We start from the raw sequence: 18373 nt of genomic DNA, 5'->3' as shown, positions 1-18373 counted from the left end.
CACATGCTCTATTTTTTAACCACAAAAGCTCTGCATCCGAAAGTAGCTCTTTACCAACATAAAATTCTATTATTTAGAACATGAGAAATCAATAGAATGATCTAGAAATGAGAAAAAAAAATCAGTCGTTTTTATTTATTCAATATTTTCAAATTTTTCTTACAAGGCAATCAAATTTTAAAATTAACAGTGTGGTTCAAGACACAAAATTTAAAGATGAAATAAAAAAAAAAAAAAAAAAAAAATCAAGAATCACCAAATGTACCATAATATTTACTTTTTAAATTGCAGTTGAATTTAAAAATTTAAAAATTGTTCTGACAAAATGTGAAACAAGACCATAAAGTCCAAGTTGAATATAAAAGTTGCTAAATTTTTTACAATCTATCTAAAAGAGTAACACTTATAAATTATTCATTCATTGCCTCTGCATTAAAAATACATCAAATGCACATAAAAAGTTATTACATTCGGTCTAGTGAAATAAAAGAAAACAGCATCCTAGTAATCCTTAAAGCTTTAACTGTAAATGGACATCCTAATTCCATAACCATTTGTTATTTTTTCTAAAATTAACACAAGTCTGATAGAATTGCACAAAACATCCAGATATCATCAAGAATGCTTATGAATATAGACTAACTGAATTTTTAATGTTCATATGAACACTTTCAAAATGTGAAGAAACATATCATTTACAGTGGGAAAAATTTTAAAACATGGTTATAAACTTGTCTTGTATCCTTCAAGGAATGATAATGTTAGTTTATTGAAAGTCAGATTTTTTCATGCATGTGAAATAATCATCCAACAAACAACAAAATAAAATAGAAATATAGGATATACTGCTAAGGCCTTCCGCTTAGGTGGTTGACTTTCTCCAAGGAAAACTGTTGCTCCTATTATCGCCCAAACAAAACCAGCCGAAACTAGCAAAAACCGCAAGATAAATAACGCCAATGTGTTGTTAAAAATAGCATCCAAAAACAAGCAAATCAGTAAGGCGATACTTGGTGCTAACAAGCAGTAACCAAGTACACAAACACTTTGGAAAAACGATATATTTCCTCCCAATAACTTTGAATTTATTGTTACGACTATGGCACCGACCCACACGATGAAAAAGATTTCAGCAAACTGTAGTCCATTATCGTTGATATTATCCGTTCCTTCATTTTGTAAGGTTGCAGCTAGAAACACACACAGAATAAGAGGCCCCCACAAGTCCCAGTCTTTTAACAAAGCTTTCTTTTCTTTTGGATATAAAACGTGAAAGAACTTCGTTCCCACAGCTTTTAAATCACGTAATATTGTGTCTTTAACAGGTTCGTCCAAAGTATGATACTCGGCATTATCTTTCCGAATGGGGCTTCCAGCAATTTCACCTTCTAAACCATCTATAGCACTGTCATCAGTTTTTTGGTATAAAAGAGCATCTGGTGATTCCATTATAAGAAACAAGATAAATAAATTTAACTTTCAATCTCAATTCGCATCTTCACGAATTTCACATCTGTAATAAGACAGATCATCAAAGTGTGAATAAACATAACGCGTAGTAGTAGAAGTTCCTTTACTGTTTAAAATTAAACCAATACATAGAACTGAAGCAATTTTTATACCTTGAGTTTAGAAATAAGAATAAAGATTTTTTTGATTTTAATAGCTCCAAAATACATTCGAAAACATTTCTTTCTATTTCAAAATAGCTGCAGTCAAAATTTTGTTAACTGCAGCTTGTTTGTTCTGTTTTGAATTTTCTCTTCCGCTCAGCCGTAAATCTACCGTAATCACTGAATTTCAAATAAATTATTTGGAGTCGAAACTCACAAAAGATATTACTCATCCAATTTAAGTGCAGATTGAAGTGTATATTTTTATCATTATTTCAAGCATCGAAAATGAGCAATGCTAACATCGAAGAACTGGTTTCAAAAATTATTCCACCCTTATCATCCGATTATCACAAAGGACAAGCAGGTCGTATTGGAATTATTGGTGGCTCTAAAGACTACACTGGTGCTCCATATTTTGCTGCAATATCTGCTTTGAAAGTTGGGGGTGATCTTGTTCATGTATTCTGCACGAAAGATGCTTCGCAAGTAATTAAAGCATATAGTCCTGAACTTATTGTTCATCCAATTTTAGACAGCGCTAGTTTTTCGAAAGAATTTTTGGAGCACTTACCCCACTTGCATTCACTTGTAATTGGCCCTGGTTTGGGCCGAGAAACATCCATATTTGATTCAATTCGTGACGTTATCGAATCAGCTAAATCAAAAGATGTTCCGATAGTTTTTGATGCGGACGCCTTATTTTTCTTAAATAACGCCCCTGAAGTTATTCATTCTTATAAAAAAGCTATATTGACTCCCAACAAAATAGAATTTGGTAGATTATATAAATCTGTCACTAAGAATATGGCAGAGGAAGAATATTCTAAAGCTGAAGTTCAGCTTTTAGCTGAACTTCTTGGAAACGTCACCATCTTAAAGAAAGGATCAGTAGATATTATATCTGATGGAGTGGATACTTTAATTTGTAACGAACCTGGAAGTTTACGAAGATGTGGCGGGCAAGGAGATCTATTGTGTGGTTCTCTGGGTACTTTCCATTATTGGGCTCATAGAACTTCTATCAACTCAGTGAATTCTCTAGATTCATCTTTAAATCATTCAATGATAGCTGCATTTGGTGCTTGTTTATTAACTAGAAGGTGTAGTTATTTAGCATTTCAAAAGTTTGGCAGAAGCTCTCTTACAACCAATATGATTTCTGAAATTCACAATGCTTTTTCTGGCTTGTTTCACTGAGCTTAAAAAATATTAATATATATAAATGCATATTTTTCATAGTTGTATTGCGGTTTTTATGGGGTTTGCTTCAAATTTTTAATGTTTAAGAAAGGATATCCTCAAAAATACAAATACAATATAGATTACCAAAAAACCGGCTCAGATGGTAGTCCAGATAAGAGAGATTCTCATAAAAGCTAATAGTTTTTTTTATTTTTTAAAGTATATGTATAATTGTTAAGTGCTTCAAGTTGCATTAAGCTAGGAATGCACCGAAAACCAAATATTTTGTTGGAATTGTGACTAAATACCGAATTTTTGGTTAAAATTTTTAAACTAATGTTTGCTTTTTATTTTATCTCAACTTGAAATGAAAAATGTTGATCTATTTTGTGTTTTGGGATCTAAATTTCCATTTAACTTTTAAATTTATCTGCATTAGTGTATATATTAATTTAAAATGAATAAAAAATAAAATCATTTTGAAAGCAAAAGCAAATTAATATAATAATTGACTGATTTGGATTATGTTTATCTTCTATTCTGTATAGATTGATAGTTAATTTCTTGCCTCATACATGATTTTTATTACCGTAACATGTTATGTTATAACAAGAATTTGACATTAACCTTACAATGAAAATACTAAATAAAAGTTGCTTCATGGTTGCTAATGATGTATTATTGACCCACAACATTAGGGGGCCTACTGCCCTTAATGGCATAGAAATCCAGTATGCAGTGGACCCTGCTGATTTTTTTCAGGGGGGGGGGGGTGTCCAAAATTTATAAATGAGCCTGAGTAAGGTTAATGTAATGTGCCTTAAGATTTGAAAAAAATTTAAAAGCAACGAAATTTAAAGATAATATCTGAGTGTTTTCTCTTACGTTGAAATAACTTTGACTGTAATCATATTAGTAATTATACTACAGTGAAATCCCATTATAACAAACACCAATACAACAAAATGAATTTTCAGTCCTGATTTAATTTCCATTACATTGACTTGAATTCCATTAAAAAAAAATTCCTATTACTACGAAACAAATATGTGGTCCCTTTAAGTACTTGTCCTCCCTCCCCCCCTTTCTGGGAGATCCAGAAGGGGGGGGGAAAAGACAGATCAAGACCCTCAACCAGCAGCCTCCTTGGTTCCAGCTATCTCCCAGAAAGAATTTCAAAATTGATTCAGCTCCAAAATTTCGATTATTCGGAACCTTAGCAGAAGGAGATAACAGGTTTTTTTCGAAATTTTAACCACATTGAATTGAATTTCATTCTGTATTAAGGGAGTGGGGATTCCTGGTCCGTGACATTGTAGGCAATGAATTTGCAGATCAATTAGCTAAGCAGAGCTCGAATGTACCATTTGTGGGATCCAAGCCTGCTGTCTGTCTGCCCTACAATGCAGTAAGGATTACTGCAAAGAACTTCTTATGGGTTAATCATATGGTCAGTGGCTTCAGTCCAACTCTCAAAGACAGATCAAGACCCTCAACCAGCAGCCTCCTTGGTTTAGATCCAGGGAACTGCTTAATTTGAGTAGGAATGACATCAAAAAGTCTGTTGGGTTGCTAACTGGACACTGCTCTATTAATAGGAATCTTAATCTGATAGGTGTTACTGACGTTCCATCGTGTAGAGGATGCCATATGGCTGATGAGAGCTCAATTCATGTGCTGTGTGAATGTGACTTCTACTCTCTGCAGAGATTTGAACACTTAGGATACCACTATGTGGATCCCTGGAAACTGCCTGAAATATCGGTTAGGCAACTGCTGAAATTTATTTTGGTTATTAGACTCTACTAGTGGTCAAAGTAGGGACAGTACAATAGACCAGTGGTCTCTGTGCTTGCGCTCATTTCAAGTGCCCCCTTTTTCACTTTATACTTCATACTTCAAGGGAGTGGGGAGCATTCGATGTTCACTTCAGGAATGTTTAGAAATTAAAAATTTTAAAACACAGTTTAAGGTTATCTTTAAGTGTGCAAGTCGAATCTAGTCCGAAATTTTTTTCGAAAATTGAAATTAAAAAAATTTAATTTTGTGTTATCTTTTGTACTAACATTAGGGAAAGGAAAAAAGGCAGTTTATAAGGAATTTCCTCCAGAATTTTTTTGAATTTGAAGTTTTGAACCTTAGATTATCTTTCAGTGTACTTTAGATTATCTTTCATAATGTTAGGAAAAGGATTAGGTTCAGGGTTGCCCTAATAAACGATTTGATATTGAATTGTAAAAATGCAATTTTAGGATATATGTTGAGAAACTTGAAAAGAACGAGGGGAGGAGGTTCTCTTCCAGGAGCCTTCCAAAATTAAAGGCCTGAAAATGTACTTTTGCTCTATGTTTGATGAAATTATTGGAAACGAGGGTTTGGTGGCTTTCTCCAGAAGTTATTTTGACATTGAAGCACAAGATAACAAAGCCTTTTTCTTTTTTTGTACTGTTAGGGAAATGATAGTAGACGCAGAAGGCTCTTTTTTTCCCTAAAACCATATTTCAAGTTAGCCTTTGGCGATGTTGGAAAGGCAGGAGAGGGTAGATTCCCTTCTGGAAATGTTTTTTTAAAAGATACTCCAAAAGCCCCATTTTAGACTTCCTTAGAACGGGAAGAAGAGGGGCAGTAAAATACAATTCTGAGTAAATGTTTCGAAATTGAAGTCCTAAACAGATCATTGGCGTGGTGGCACGTAGAATTTTCTCCCTCCGGTAAGTGGCACTCCTCCCAAAAAGTTTGAACGTCCCTGTTTTAGTGCAGCAGATACGGCTATCTGCTCAGAGCTGATGAGAGGCCATGTCAGCTTATTCAGAAACTAGGGTCCCGTTCCTTAAGGCGGGCCGGATCAGAATCAGAATAATATAAGCCGCATAAGTTTTACTAGGTGGGGGGGGGGGAGGGTCACAGCGACCAAATTGACACGGGACCCGCCGGGAATCTCGGCGGCTCTCTACCTGCTTGTCCTTTGCTCAGCAAAGTTCCCATACAACCATATGGCTGTTATGGAACTTAGTTGCTTCCAATGGGATGCCCATTTCGTTCAGTTACATCTTACTGTGGCTTTAGTTAGCAGGGATGTAAATTAAAACGTCAATTATCATTCTTTCGCTAAGGGCTGTCTGCACCAACCCACTAGGGCAATAGAGGCCTGATCGGTAAGGCGTCAGCTTTGTAACCAAAGGATCTCAGGCTCGATGCCAATCGGTCAAAGATCCTCCGTGTTTGTTAATGGTGACTGGGGTACGATAAATATATCGTCACAAAGTCCTCCAAGTGAATCAATACCTCTGGGGGTCCTAGACCGAGAATCGCTGTGCTTCTGGTCCGGAACAAAAAACAGAGCTGCCATCAGAGGCCCCATCCAACCGATAAACTTAAGGCCACTTTCAAAAGGGAAGCTGACTTATCCGACATTTTGGTTCCAAATTTGTGTGTGTGAAAGCAGTGTGTGTGTACAGAAACCATGTGGCGGAAAACTGGTTGCTAACTATAGATGTATTGTACAAAAATGTTTTATTTTATTGTCTTAATATGGAGAAGATATTTTACTTCATACTGTCTGCCCCGCTTAATCGGGTAATGGATAAACCAGGGGCGCCGACTTGCAAAAATTATTGGGGGGGGCTGGACATCACCGGGGGTTTAGGGTGTTAGGTTTTCCCTCGGAGGTCCCCCACCCCAAATAAAGGTCAGATTTTTGAACCTTGAAAATGCCATATTTTCTGGGTGTGTATAATTCTAACAAATAAACAGTATGTGACACGGCGTTTTCGAAGTAAAAGAATCTAAAAATTGGTTTACAAATTTTCTGGTTCAACTTTTAAATCATATCACTTGTCTTAGTAAGAGATTTTTTTTGTTCTATTTTATGGGGAGCCGTGCAGTGCCGTAGCTAAGCATTGATATTATAAGGTAGGAAGGACACTTGACTTGAATGGAAAGGCACTCCCCAGAGACGCCGACTTTTTTTAAAAAATGGGGGGGGGGGGACCGGGGGGGAAATTTTCTAAATTTGAGATGAAAAATAGTGAGTTTTAAAGTTTTTTTAAAGCATTGTAAAGTCATGTAATCAACATTAGAACCCCAAAAACTCGACAAGATGAATGACCAAAAAATGACACATATTTTTTGGCTTTGAAAAAAGGAAAAAATAAATACAAACACACACAGTATTTTCGTAAAAAGGTAATTTAATTTACTCATGTTTTTTTTAAGACCATTTGTTTTTTCATTAGTTATACCGGCTAACATATTCAAGTGTAAACGCAGTCTCTCAATGTCTAGGTTATTTTTGAAAATTCGATTTTTTAAAATTTGTTTCACCTCTGTTAAATAAAAGCAAAGCACTTTTGTTCAACTGCAATGATGAGTGAGTCCAGTTGATGCAAACAGCCCAATAATGCAAGATTGCACCATTTCACAAACCTCAATGTAAATTGCCTTTGGGATTTTGAAAGCGTGCGGTGAACTGGCTTCGTTGTTTTCATACTTTGGTATACGTCGATTCCGAGGAAGCGAAGGATCATCATTTTGTAACGATTTTTCTTTTAAACACAATTCCCAAAAGTATTCAAAACTATTACGCATCCCATTTAATATACAAATCAAACCCTCATATATTTTTTCCAGATCAGCAACACTAAGATGAGCTCGCCGCAGCGCTGCCCACCGGCAACAGATTTGACCCGTAAGTTCGCGCACTGGGACAAATTCTTAGTGTGTTTGCAGCACTGTAACACCATCATTATTCACACTACTCGTTTTCAGTTAACCTGCTTACTACCGTAATAATTATTTGTTTTAACTCATTACTGAATGTATTTTACAAGGTAAACTATCTTCAAGCAAGAAAAATAAAGGATAAATTTATGAGTTTAGAAAACATAATATAACTAATACTTTTCTTGATTTATTGAGGGGGCTCTGCCCCCTCAAAAATATTTTTGAGGGGGCTCGGGCCCCCTCAGGCTCCATGGAGTCGGCGCCACTGGGATAAACGAATACCCCGCTTATACGAATTAAACCTTCTGGAACCGAATATTTCCCTATAGACTCAATGTTAAAGATCCCTGCTTAATCAAATAATTTCCTTGGATAATGGAATAATATTGATCAGCTTTCACAAATACTTTTGCTAGGAAAGCTTTGAATCAACTAAAAATAAATTAAGTGAGAACAATTATTCACGTAAAACTATAAAATAACATTTTGTGCCAATGATGGGCAATAAGAGTAACAACATTCACATTCCATCAAAACATTTCTACTATTCTATCAAATTTCTTTCGTCCTTGCTATTGCAAAAAGCAATAAGTAGTGTGACAATGATTAAAATTAAATAACACAAAGTAATATAAACATTGCATATGATAACAAATCGATAAATATTAAATGTAAAAATCGACAGACAAAAAGGATAAAAGAAGTTAGAAAAGTGTTTCCAAAAAACCTTCAGCAAGCAATCCACTATTTTGTGCATTTCTTCAAAAAATAATGTTATGAAAAAAGGTGTAAAAACAATGATTTTAAAACTCAAGTTGTAACATACTTTTTTATAATTTTCACGCATATACTTATGTATACTTAATTAATATTATATTATGTTGTTTACTTTGCTTATTTCAAAAACTTTTTACCAATAGCATTAATTACTTCCTTCAAAAAGATATTGGTTAGTTATTATTACGTTTTAAGAAATATGTTGTCAATTTGGAAAGGCAAAGAAAATTTCCTCGCTTAATCAAATTCCCCCTTAATCAAATAATATTTCTTGGAACCGACGATATTCGTTGAGGTGGGGCCACAGGGTCGCCGAGAGGGACCTGAGAGGGGGCCCGGGCGCCATCTCAAAAAGGGGAAAAAATTCAGAGGTGGGGAAAGTGGTGTAAAACCGGTACCCTAAGGTTTGCAGGCTTCCAGAAATCAGTTTTTTGCATAAAGGAACAAAATTTTGCAAAAGGATGCACTACTTATCTATTATTGCAACCACAGTTTCAAAAACCTAAGTGTTTTTAATTTTTATTTTTTTGTAAAAATCCTCATTTTACCCGGTTTTACCCCACTAGTGGGGTAAAACCGGGTAAACATGTTATTGCTATAAGAAAATAAAAATTTTGAAAGTTTCCACAAAATTCAAATTTTATTTAGTGACATATGTTAACTATTATCATAACATAATAGAGTAAGTATAAAAAAACACATATTGATGAGTTGTCAGAAAATTTAATCGTCTTTACCTTTAATTTTTTGCTATAATATAAGGCTTATTGACACAAGTCGCAAGTAAAATAGTTATCTTCCTCTTCGGCCCCAGAGTAGTTTTCATGGGCCCAACGACGACATGGATGCATTGGATCCATCCCTCACCACCCTTGGAGGTCCAGTCAAGTTCATTGCAGTAAATACAGGCATTATTGTCGTCCTCTTTACTGGACTCATCTCTCATTTGCTCCTTCAGTTTTTCTTCTTTTTTTTTTTTTTTGGACGCTTTTATTTTCTGTCTGTTCCTTTTCGTCATCTTTATAATGTTGCCTTTTCTTTGATTCGTTTATCTTTCCTTCGGGTTTTTTATTCTTCCGTCTATCTTTGGTTTTCTCTCCATCATTTTTTTTTCTTTTCTTCTAATGTTGCCTGAAGATGAAGCTTGTTTAGTGTACCTTGTTTTGTAACGTCATTGTAAAATAATTTGTTCAAATAAAAATTTTATTATTATTATATAATAGACATACTACGTTTTAAAAATCAAGGGGCAAAACCGCGTAGTTCCGGTTTTGCCCCTCGGTTAGTACCTGGTTTTTCCCCGCACGTATAGTTTTCATAAAAAATGCCGTCATATGACAATACAGAACGCTACAGTCAATTACTTAGAACGATAATGAAGGTAGTTAAATGTTGTACAAAGAGAGTTACATGCCTTTACTGTTGCAGAAACAGGAACGTTATATAATCGGTCTAGTTTTGTTCAAAAATTTTAAGTAAAAACCACTCAAACAGAATTTTCTTCACAAGAACGAAAGAAGCGAGTCTATTACGTGCTAATTTAATTGCCGCTGCTTTTTCTTCATCAAGTTGGAAGGTAATTCCTCTCTTGTCCACGCGATTGCAGTGCCTACAGAGGCTAGAAGTGGGTACCTGGTTTGCTCCTGACTTCCCGGTTTTACTCCACTTTCCCCTATATACTGCTAATTGAACTTTTTTTCGGTGTTGGAAAAGCAAAAACATCTCTTACTGAACATTTTAGCCCATTATTCAACATCTGCATCTCTGCATGTTCACAGCATCAACTGCTTATGGACCAGTTCCTTAAGGGGCTATCTTGCAGAAACGTTTCTATTGGGAAGGAAAACGACCAGTAGTGGGACCACCGCTCCATTGCTCCTTTTACCCGGGCCCGTAAACACGGTTCGGAGACGTCACGCTAATGGTTCCCAACCTGTGGGTGACGACCCCCAAGCTTTTCTTATGGGGTCGCGACATGATCCCTACATTTAAAAATATGTCACTGCATTCATAGTTTAAAAATTGAAATATGTACATTGGGGAAAATAGCATATTAGAGTAGTATCAATACTTGAGCACAGTCGTTAATCCAGGAGAAGAGCTATAAGATTGCAGCACACCGCCCCTCCCCTCCCTTAAACCAGAGTACCTGATCCCACAACATTCTCTAAGATTATCTTTCATTTTGGGTTAGGGAATTCCATCCCTACAAGTTTCCACGAAAGAGTCTCGAATTCACCTCAACTCTAACATCATCTAAAATCGTCTAAAATTCCGTTTTTGGAACTTCAATTTTGAATAATATCTGTGAGAGATTCTCTAAACCCCAGCTCTTATCCTGAAAAATGTCCTGTAACTGCATTCTCAGGAGTTAATTTTGGGGCTATTCCCGGAAAGAATCCTGAACCCTATCCCATCTCCCCATCACCTAACTTCGTCAAAAATAACCTAGAAACGCCTTTTTAGGATTTTAAAATCGAAACACAATTTCAGAGGAGTGCCAACTGTCCTCTTCACATAATTAAAGATCATATAAAATTTCGTTTTTAGGACTTACATTTCGAAAGAAATTCTGTGTGAAGGTTCTCCGAACATTTCTCCTTGACATCGAAGATCTATTGTGTTTTTGGGACTTAAATTTCCAAAAAATTTCATCATGGCACCCCCCATACTCTCTCTCTCTCCACATCATAGAAATTCGTCTAAATTTTGTTTTTGGATTTTGAATTCCTAAAAAGTTTCGGCGAAGAGGCTCCGAATCCAAACTTTTTCCCTAACGTTTACAAAGAGAGCTTATAATTGCGTTTTTAGGACCTCAAATTCAAAAATTTTCAAGGGAAAGGTTGCCCGAACCTCTTCTGTTTCCTATAACAAAGATGGTTTACAACTTAGCATTTTTAGGACATTTCATTTCCATTTTTGAAAAATAAGAGAGCATCACCGATCCCCCTCCTCCTCTCCCCCCCCCCCCTTCCTCTAATTAAAAATCGTCAAAAACATCGTTTTTAAGATTTCAATTTCGAGGAATTTCAAAGGCAGAGTCTACGAGCTTGAATCCTCTAAAAGTCCCTGAACCTGAACCTCCTCCTAATATTACCAGTGTTCGTGTAAACTGCAATTTTAGAACTATATAGTTTCGAACTTTTTCCGAGGAAGGAGGACCTTCGTGAATGTTACACTTTTGACTGTAGGTTCATATGGTTATTTCTCTTTCCCCGCTCAACGCCATTCTCTAAATTTGATTGCGCAATACTAGTAATGACAGCTCCCCCCTCCAAACATAAATGTAGACCCCCTCTCTTTCTTGTTATATATACGTTTGAAAAAAAAAAATTGAATGACTTCAAGAATTTTGAAAGTGTCGACTGTCGAGATGTTTGTTTAACATTAGAGTGGTTAGTTTTTTTAAAATTTATTTAACCAGCTTTTTTAAATACTTTTTACGAAGAACAACTACCAAATACGATTCCTTTTCTCAACTGTATACTAACTCATAGTATGATGCCTAGGATTACTATGAAGCAGATGTTGTGGTATAGAAGGCGCACTTGAGATTACTGAAATGTAAGTAAGAGGTGAGGGCAGTCAACAAGATTTTTTTAAGTGGGTGGAGGGGGGGGGGGGGGGGTCCGCAAGTCAGTTCTTTGCCCGGGGCCTGGTTGAGCTCTCATAATCAAGAAAGGTATAAAAATGGATTTCATTACAGGAAACATCTCTTGATAAATTGTTGTTTAATTTGAAAAATTTCCCTTCTAGATTTACCTAAAGGGACGGTTTACTCAACTTATCATGAATTATTTCACGACATTGCAATCAGCGACTATAATAACATACAGTAAACTCCCGACTATTTGCGGATAATCCGCAAAGTAAGATAAAAAGGATACTAGTGTATACAATAGTTTTAAAACAATAACACTCACATACATTTAAATCTCCACTAAAATGATGACAGTGTATCAAAAAATGTATGCAAAAGCTAATTATTACATTCTTCTATATCTAATATATAGAAGAAAGTATTGGATTCGTGCAAATTTTCGAATTTCGAATTTTGACGGATTCGAACGTTTTGAGTTATGCTGTGTCCATTTCGACCATTTTTGGAAAATGTCTGTCTGTCTCTGTGTGTGTGTCACACATGTGTGTGACCAGTTTTTTGTGGCCGCTCTACAGCAAGAACTACTGCATGAAATCGAATGAAATTTGGTACAGATATGTGCTCCTATGTGAACTTGTGCCCATTGTTTTTTGGCGTGAATTCCTGCGAGGGGGGGGGGGGTGGAGCACTGGGACGGTTTCTTGAATTATGTGTGCCTGCTATTTCCCAAGAAGTAACTGGCGGAATCAAACAAAATTTGGTCCATATGTTATCCCTAACAGGTATAGGAGTTGATTCAATTTTGGTGTCAATAGCTCAAACGGGGGTTTGAGCTATAGAACTTTTTTGGCGTCAATTGTGACTGCTGTATCTCAAGAAATAATGAACGGAATCAAACAAAAATTTATCGACAAGTAGCTCTTAGAGGGTATAAGAGCTGATTCTATTTTGGCATCAACAGCTGAAAAGGGGGTGGCGCAATCGAATGTTCTTTTTTTTCCATTGTAAGTGCCATATCTCAAGAGGTAATGCTACATTCTGGATGAAATTTGGAATAAATGTGAATCCATATGTAAACAGGCATTGGTTTGATTTTGGCTGCAATCGCTCCATCGGGGGCTGATTTATTTATTTATTTATTTATTTTTGTGTAAATAAAAATAGTAGCTTTATAATTACAAAAATAAGAAAGATAAATCGTAATAGACTGTCGTCTGCGTATTTCGCGTGATTTTAATTGTTGGAAAGTGACCAGAAAATCGCGATGATTTAAACTTTTTAACTGTTGTCGTCTTGTGTTTGTTAACAAATAAATGTTTGTAATTACTTTAAGAAAGGCGTTTTTCAATTTTCATTCTTTGCTTTGCTTTTGAGATAAATCGGAAATTCGGATGGTCGCCAAGTTTTGGCGTGTGTAATTTCGTTTTTGTTGGGAATATTGCTTCCTCGTCAAGCATGGGGAGGGATTAAAATTATAAGAAAGATATAGAAGAAAGTTTCGTGATGGCCACAACATACTAGTTGGAAATGGATTACACACATATACGCGACCAAATGGTGCAAACAGATTAACTGAAACAAATCAAGCTAGTTTACATATAAAAATGAATAGGAATGGGAATGTTTTTGAACAAGACTGGTCCGCGCACTTAATGACGCACACGTAAGTCGTGTAGATCTAAAAATCAGTAAGTAGTGTGTCTCTTAGAGTAATAAGTAATGAAAATTTAAAAATCAGGTTTCACGTAGTCAGGTTTCGATGACCACACAAGGTTAGCCGTCATTGGAAGGGAAGAGAAAGAAATAAATAGAAATGTCTAGAAATAGATTCTGCACTTATTAAGTTAAAATGTGTCCATTTATCTACCATTCAATTAATGATCGCAGATTTTTTTTTTTTTTTTTGGAACGTGTGAAAGGCCGCGGATAATCGAGAATTTACTGTATTTCCAAATACTTGAAACAAGGTTGGAACCAAAATGTCGGATAGCTTGTCCTTTAAAGGGGTTCTAGTTAATCCACAAATAGTGGTAGGTACGGAAGACCCTGGTGTCATAATTGGAAATGTTGCAAGAGCCTACCGCAAGTCGCTAGTCTAACTTATTAAAACCTGTATTTGTCTGGCTGTCACTTCATCTCCCCGAGGACAGCTGGGAACTAAGAGACGAACATGGTACCAAAAAGTTTAAAATTTCACGAGCAACCCATTTCGCCCAATTTGCGTTTTGTAGGTTTTGTTGGACTAGCGGAGATATTAATTCAAAAGTCAACTGACATTTTTTCGAAAGCTTATGAGTTTTAAGTTGTTACAACATCGGGCAAATGGCAGCACCACAACGGTTTCGAATCTAGACTTTGTAATGCTGCCGTCTCCTGGGTTAGTAGCAACTAAAACTATCTGAGAATGTTAATTGAAGTTTTAACGAGGGTTGTTAGGCGAAACCTGCTGAAAACACTTCATTGTTGAAATATTGAAACATTGTTTGTGTAATTCAGTTGTTTTCATTCAACCAACCAATGCATAACTAATAAACTCTTTATTCGCATAACAATAAAACTATATTTAAGCAATAATAATAGTAACTCCAAATAAATTCAATTGTAAATTAAAAAACAATAACTTCATAAAGTATTCTTCATTTTTTGAACATTCAAAGAGCAAACAGCAAACACATATTATACAAAAAAATTACATATAATTTGCACATTAAGAAATGGGCTTTAACATAAGGCATGTTGTAATATCACTCATTTAGTTTATAATGCAAATATTTACATTGTTTCTACATAAGGTCGAAGGAACTAAAATACTAGTAGGAAGTTTCGAAGTTAACAGTGAATAATTTATGTAGTATGTGTGATCATATTAAACATAATTTTTCTTTTGTGCTTTACAGATAGCGTATATTTTAATATCATTTGATTCAAAATATTTCAAACTTTATTTTACTAAGACATAAATGAATATCTTTGTGCAGAAATGCAAAATTAAAAGCAACAACGTTTTATTTCACAAAACTTGCAGATTACTGCAGACACGTGTTTCGGCGTTACAAGGAACGCCTTTTTCACTGCAAAAGACGTGAGCTTACGATTGAAAACATTTTGTCGGATATCGTTTCATCCATAAGCTATCTTTTTTTTGTTGTAAAAAGGCTCTCCTTGCAGCTCCGAAACACGTGTGTGCAGTAATCTATAAGATTTGTGAAATGAAAAAATGTTGTTTTTATTTATTTATTTATTTATTTTTTACCAGTTTGAAACTGAAACATGTTCTCTCAGTTTGCGAAGGCGCATAAAGATTCTCCACTTTTGAATTCACAATTCTACCTACAAACATTGTTATCTAACATGCATTTGGTTCCATTTACGAAATTATACATTTCTCTTGGTATAAAATTTAAAGACTTTCAAATATCAAAACGAAAAAACATGTGGACTCATAAAAGTCTGTTTTAAGTAAATTAAGCAAGCAGTTCATATGGATCAATGGCTCTGTTGTTGTCAAAGAAAAATTCCATCATAGTTATCTTATTATGCATGCTTTAATTATTCCATGAAAAACTAGAAACGAGGTATAGTAGTAGCAGTTTTAACAATTTAAGTTTTACACCTGTTATCACAACCAGGGCAAAAATGTCGCACCAAGCTTTACATTTCTTGCCAAGCACTTGTCTTACTCGCCAGGTTTAGAATTTTTATCTGCTAGCAAAGTTTGAACGCTGTCAAGTGTAAACAAATTTTGCTGATTTGGCAATTTTCTCCAAGCAACTGCACAATTGTAAAAATCAAGTAAATATAAGAAAAAAAAATAAAAACTGAGCAATTTCGTTGCAATAATACGCAGGTACTCATTGTTAATTCCCCATTTGAAAATTTTTCTGCTAAAAATTAATGGGTAAAACAAAACCCATATTGTAAAAAAAAAAAAAAAAAAAACCTCTGAATCAGCAGATGAAAGCAGCATATTGAAAGAACAAAATTTGAATGGGTCCCTAGAAGAAGGGCATATGTGAAAAATTAAAAATTTAATTTTTAATTTGTAACATATGCCCTTTTTATAGGACAGGAAGGACTAAATATTAATGAAGATTAAGTGTAATATTTGCCCTTCTTCCACTGTAACAAATGCCCTTCTTCTAGAGACCCATTCATTTCTTTAAGTTTGCAACTCATGGAAAGTAGATAAAAGCCCTGCTTCTGGTTGAAAAATTTTAATTTTTTTGGCCTATGTAGAATAGGGTAGTTCAAAAAAAAAAAAAAAAAAAAAAAATTCTCCCAGATAAGAGGATACCCCTCAATAATATTTTTATACTTGTGGATAGTAATATAAGCTTCTTATTTCAACTGAAAGAGGGTGCTCAACCCTCTCCCCCAAACTTCATAACTATGGGGAGGGGGGTTAAAAAAATACATTGAACTGAAAATACAATGCTACATATTATAATATACACGAGTAATATGTATATACAGTGAAATAAGGTAATTATTTTTTTATGCTTCAACTAATGTTAAATTAAGGGGTCATTGAGCTCCCTCTTAAACTTTGAGTACGAAGCTAAAACTTTTACAGCCTAATAGTATTAGTAAGTCTAAATAAAATAGGGGTGTCCTGGACTCTAGCTGAAAAAAAATTTTTTTTTGAACCACCCTAATATAGAATTTAAAACACATCTAGCTACGTTAATAGTGTGAAAAAAAAAGAAGCTTGCAAAAAGAAAAAAACAAGTTTTAACAATACCTAACAGGTTCTACTAATGTACTTTCATTTGAACTCAAACTTATAAATATTGGAATAGATATAGCTGTGTCACGAAGAGATGGTGGATGAACAGGAAGCGAAACAGAGCACTGCATTTTGTAAGGATCAGCAAGCACGAGCAAGCAGCGAAGTTTTTACTGCTCCTGTTTTCTCGCTGAGCTTATCTGCTACCAGGCCCGTGTCCAGATTTTCATAAAGAGAGGAGTTTTAATCTTACTAGTAGGGGGGGGGGAGGATTCAACCCCTTACAGCTTTTAGTTTTACGACAAAGTGCCGATCTCAGTATGGCGTTTATTCACCTGTAAGGACTGCTGTACCCTAGAAGGATAACTCTAGCTGTACAAGTGCCAAGGTATTCCTTTGTTTTACAAATTCAGTTTAATCAGCTCATGTCTAAAGTGGACTTTAGGTAGTCCCTCCAGGGGATTAATGATTGACCTCAAGGAATGCCCTTCAGCATCCTGATTCAAAAGGTTCATCGAGTAAATACGAGAGAAAGAGAAATGTTCATTTTCCAGTTCACCTGCCAACTCTTCGCGGCACAACTACCGTCAAGCAGCCAAAATGTAATCCAATAAACTTTAATCGTATTGTTGATTATATTCTTTAATGATTTCTATGATTAGATTATTAGGGTAGTTTCCTGGTATAAAATATTACCTTTGTTTTACATATTTATTTCCTACCTCCTATCTTAAGATTACAAAGAAGAACAAATAGTTTTCCAACAGTGTCAAAAAATAAAATGCAATGAAATAATAAAATAAGATAAAAGTAAACGAAAACAATAAATAAATAAAAATAACGATTTGTAATTTAAAAAAAAATCAAGTTTTGCAAAATACGTTACTAATATTTGCATGAACTATATTATTGAATTGATACGATATGTTTTCTACTTAAATATTGATTTCTACTTAAAAAATGATATGTTTTGCAAGATCGATTTTAATTCCAACTACGAAGATTCACTAGCTGAGTAATGAAATTACAGATGTAATTCCGTACGCGGGAATTAAAAAATTTAATACGTGCCCAATTCGTAACCTAAAATTCTTTCGTAAAACTGATTTGCAATTGTTATAATTTTCCATCATGTTAAGCTATAATACCAAGAAATAATTGCGTTTTGAAACTGTCTAATGAACTTGTACCATTTTTTTGCACTGAAGTATCTGGAGTTTGCTAAAAACTCTGCTGATGACAGCACACGGTACCAGTTGGTCCCAACACAATAACGAAACCTAGTTCATCAATTCTCTCAACAGTAATTTCCGTATATGTACAATTATTGCACCTTTGTATTAAGTTAGATCTTGTGCGAAGATTCAGTTCTGGAACATTCTCACTGCTAAATGGCAGTCTCTGTGCTATTCAACATGCATTGATCTTTCGTCGTTCTTATGACGTCGCATTCGAGGGGATAATTCCGATGTTTAGGAATGTGCTGACACCTACACGTTGCTAGTCTTTGGTAGTCAGTTTGAGTTCCCACATTCCTGAGGATGAACTCTTTTGATTCTTCAGCAGACTTTTGCTTTTTCATTGTGATCGCAGTTTTTCTCTCTAAACTTCGTTCCTCCAGCACCTGAAAGATGAAACTCAAATAAGTTTTCAGTGAATCCTCTTATCAAAAAATAAATTTAACCAAAGTAACACTTTATACAGGGTGTTTCAGATAGGGCTTTCAAAATTTGAAGTGACATAGCATCC

The 18373-nt window shown here is 35.0% G+C and overlaps 3 protein-coding genes across 3 annotated transcripts in view; 1 reads left to right on the top strand and 2 right to left on the bottom strand.

Annotated features, from left to right (window-relative positions):
* Positions 1-156: 156 nt before the first annotated feature.
* Positions 157-1543, bottom strand: LOC129228309 (protein YIPF6-like). The gene has a single exon (XM_054862984.1). It carries the CDS (start codon positions 1447-1449, stop codon positions 787-789), a length of 663 nt encoding a protein of 220 aa, XP_054718959.1. The 5' UTR covers positions 1450-1543; the 3' UTR covers positions 157-786.
* A 247-nt stretch (positions 1544-1790) lies between these two features.
* On the top strand, positions 1791-3266 carry LOC129228308 (ATP-dependent (S)-NAD(P)H-hydrate dehydratase-like). The gene has a single exon (XM_054862983.1). It carries the CDS (start codon positions 1902-1904, stop codon positions 2811-2813), a length of 912 nt encoding a protein of 303 aa, XP_054718958.1. The 5' UTR covers positions 1791-1901; the 3' UTR covers positions 2814-3266.
* A 14745-nt stretch (positions 3267-18011) lies between these two features.
* Positions 18012-18373, bottom strand: part of LOC129228307 (uncharacterized) — a 28776-nt gene continuing 28414 nt past the window's right edge. Inside the window, exon 6 of the mRNA XM_054862982.1 lies at positions 18012-18248. Within this exon, the coding sequence (XP_054718957.1) occupies positions 18012-18248 (237 nt within the window). The remainder of the gene's footprint in view (positions 18249-18373) is intronic.

Source organism: Uloborus diversus, chromosome 8 (genome assembly GCF_026930045.1).
Source record: "Uloborus diversus isolate 005 chromosome 8, Udiv.v.3.1, whole genome shotgun sequence".
Taxonomy (NCBI): domain Eukaryota; kingdom Metazoa; phylum Arthropoda; class Arachnida; order Araneae; family Uloboridae; genus Uloborus; species Uloborus diversus.
The sequence above is the reverse complement of the archived record's forward strand: the minus strand, read 5'-3'. Positions and strand labels throughout refer to the sequence as shown.

What these genes read in the sequence shown, in the direction of transcription:
- LOC129228308 (XM_054862983.1), top strand. Translation starts at nt 1,902, where the DNA reads ATGAGCAATGCTAACATCGAAGAACTGGTTTCAAAAATTATTCCACCC.
- LOC129228309 (XM_054862984.1), bottom strand. Translation starts at nt 1,449, where the DNA reads ATGGAATCACCAGATGCTCTTTTATACCAAAAAACTGATGACAGTGCT.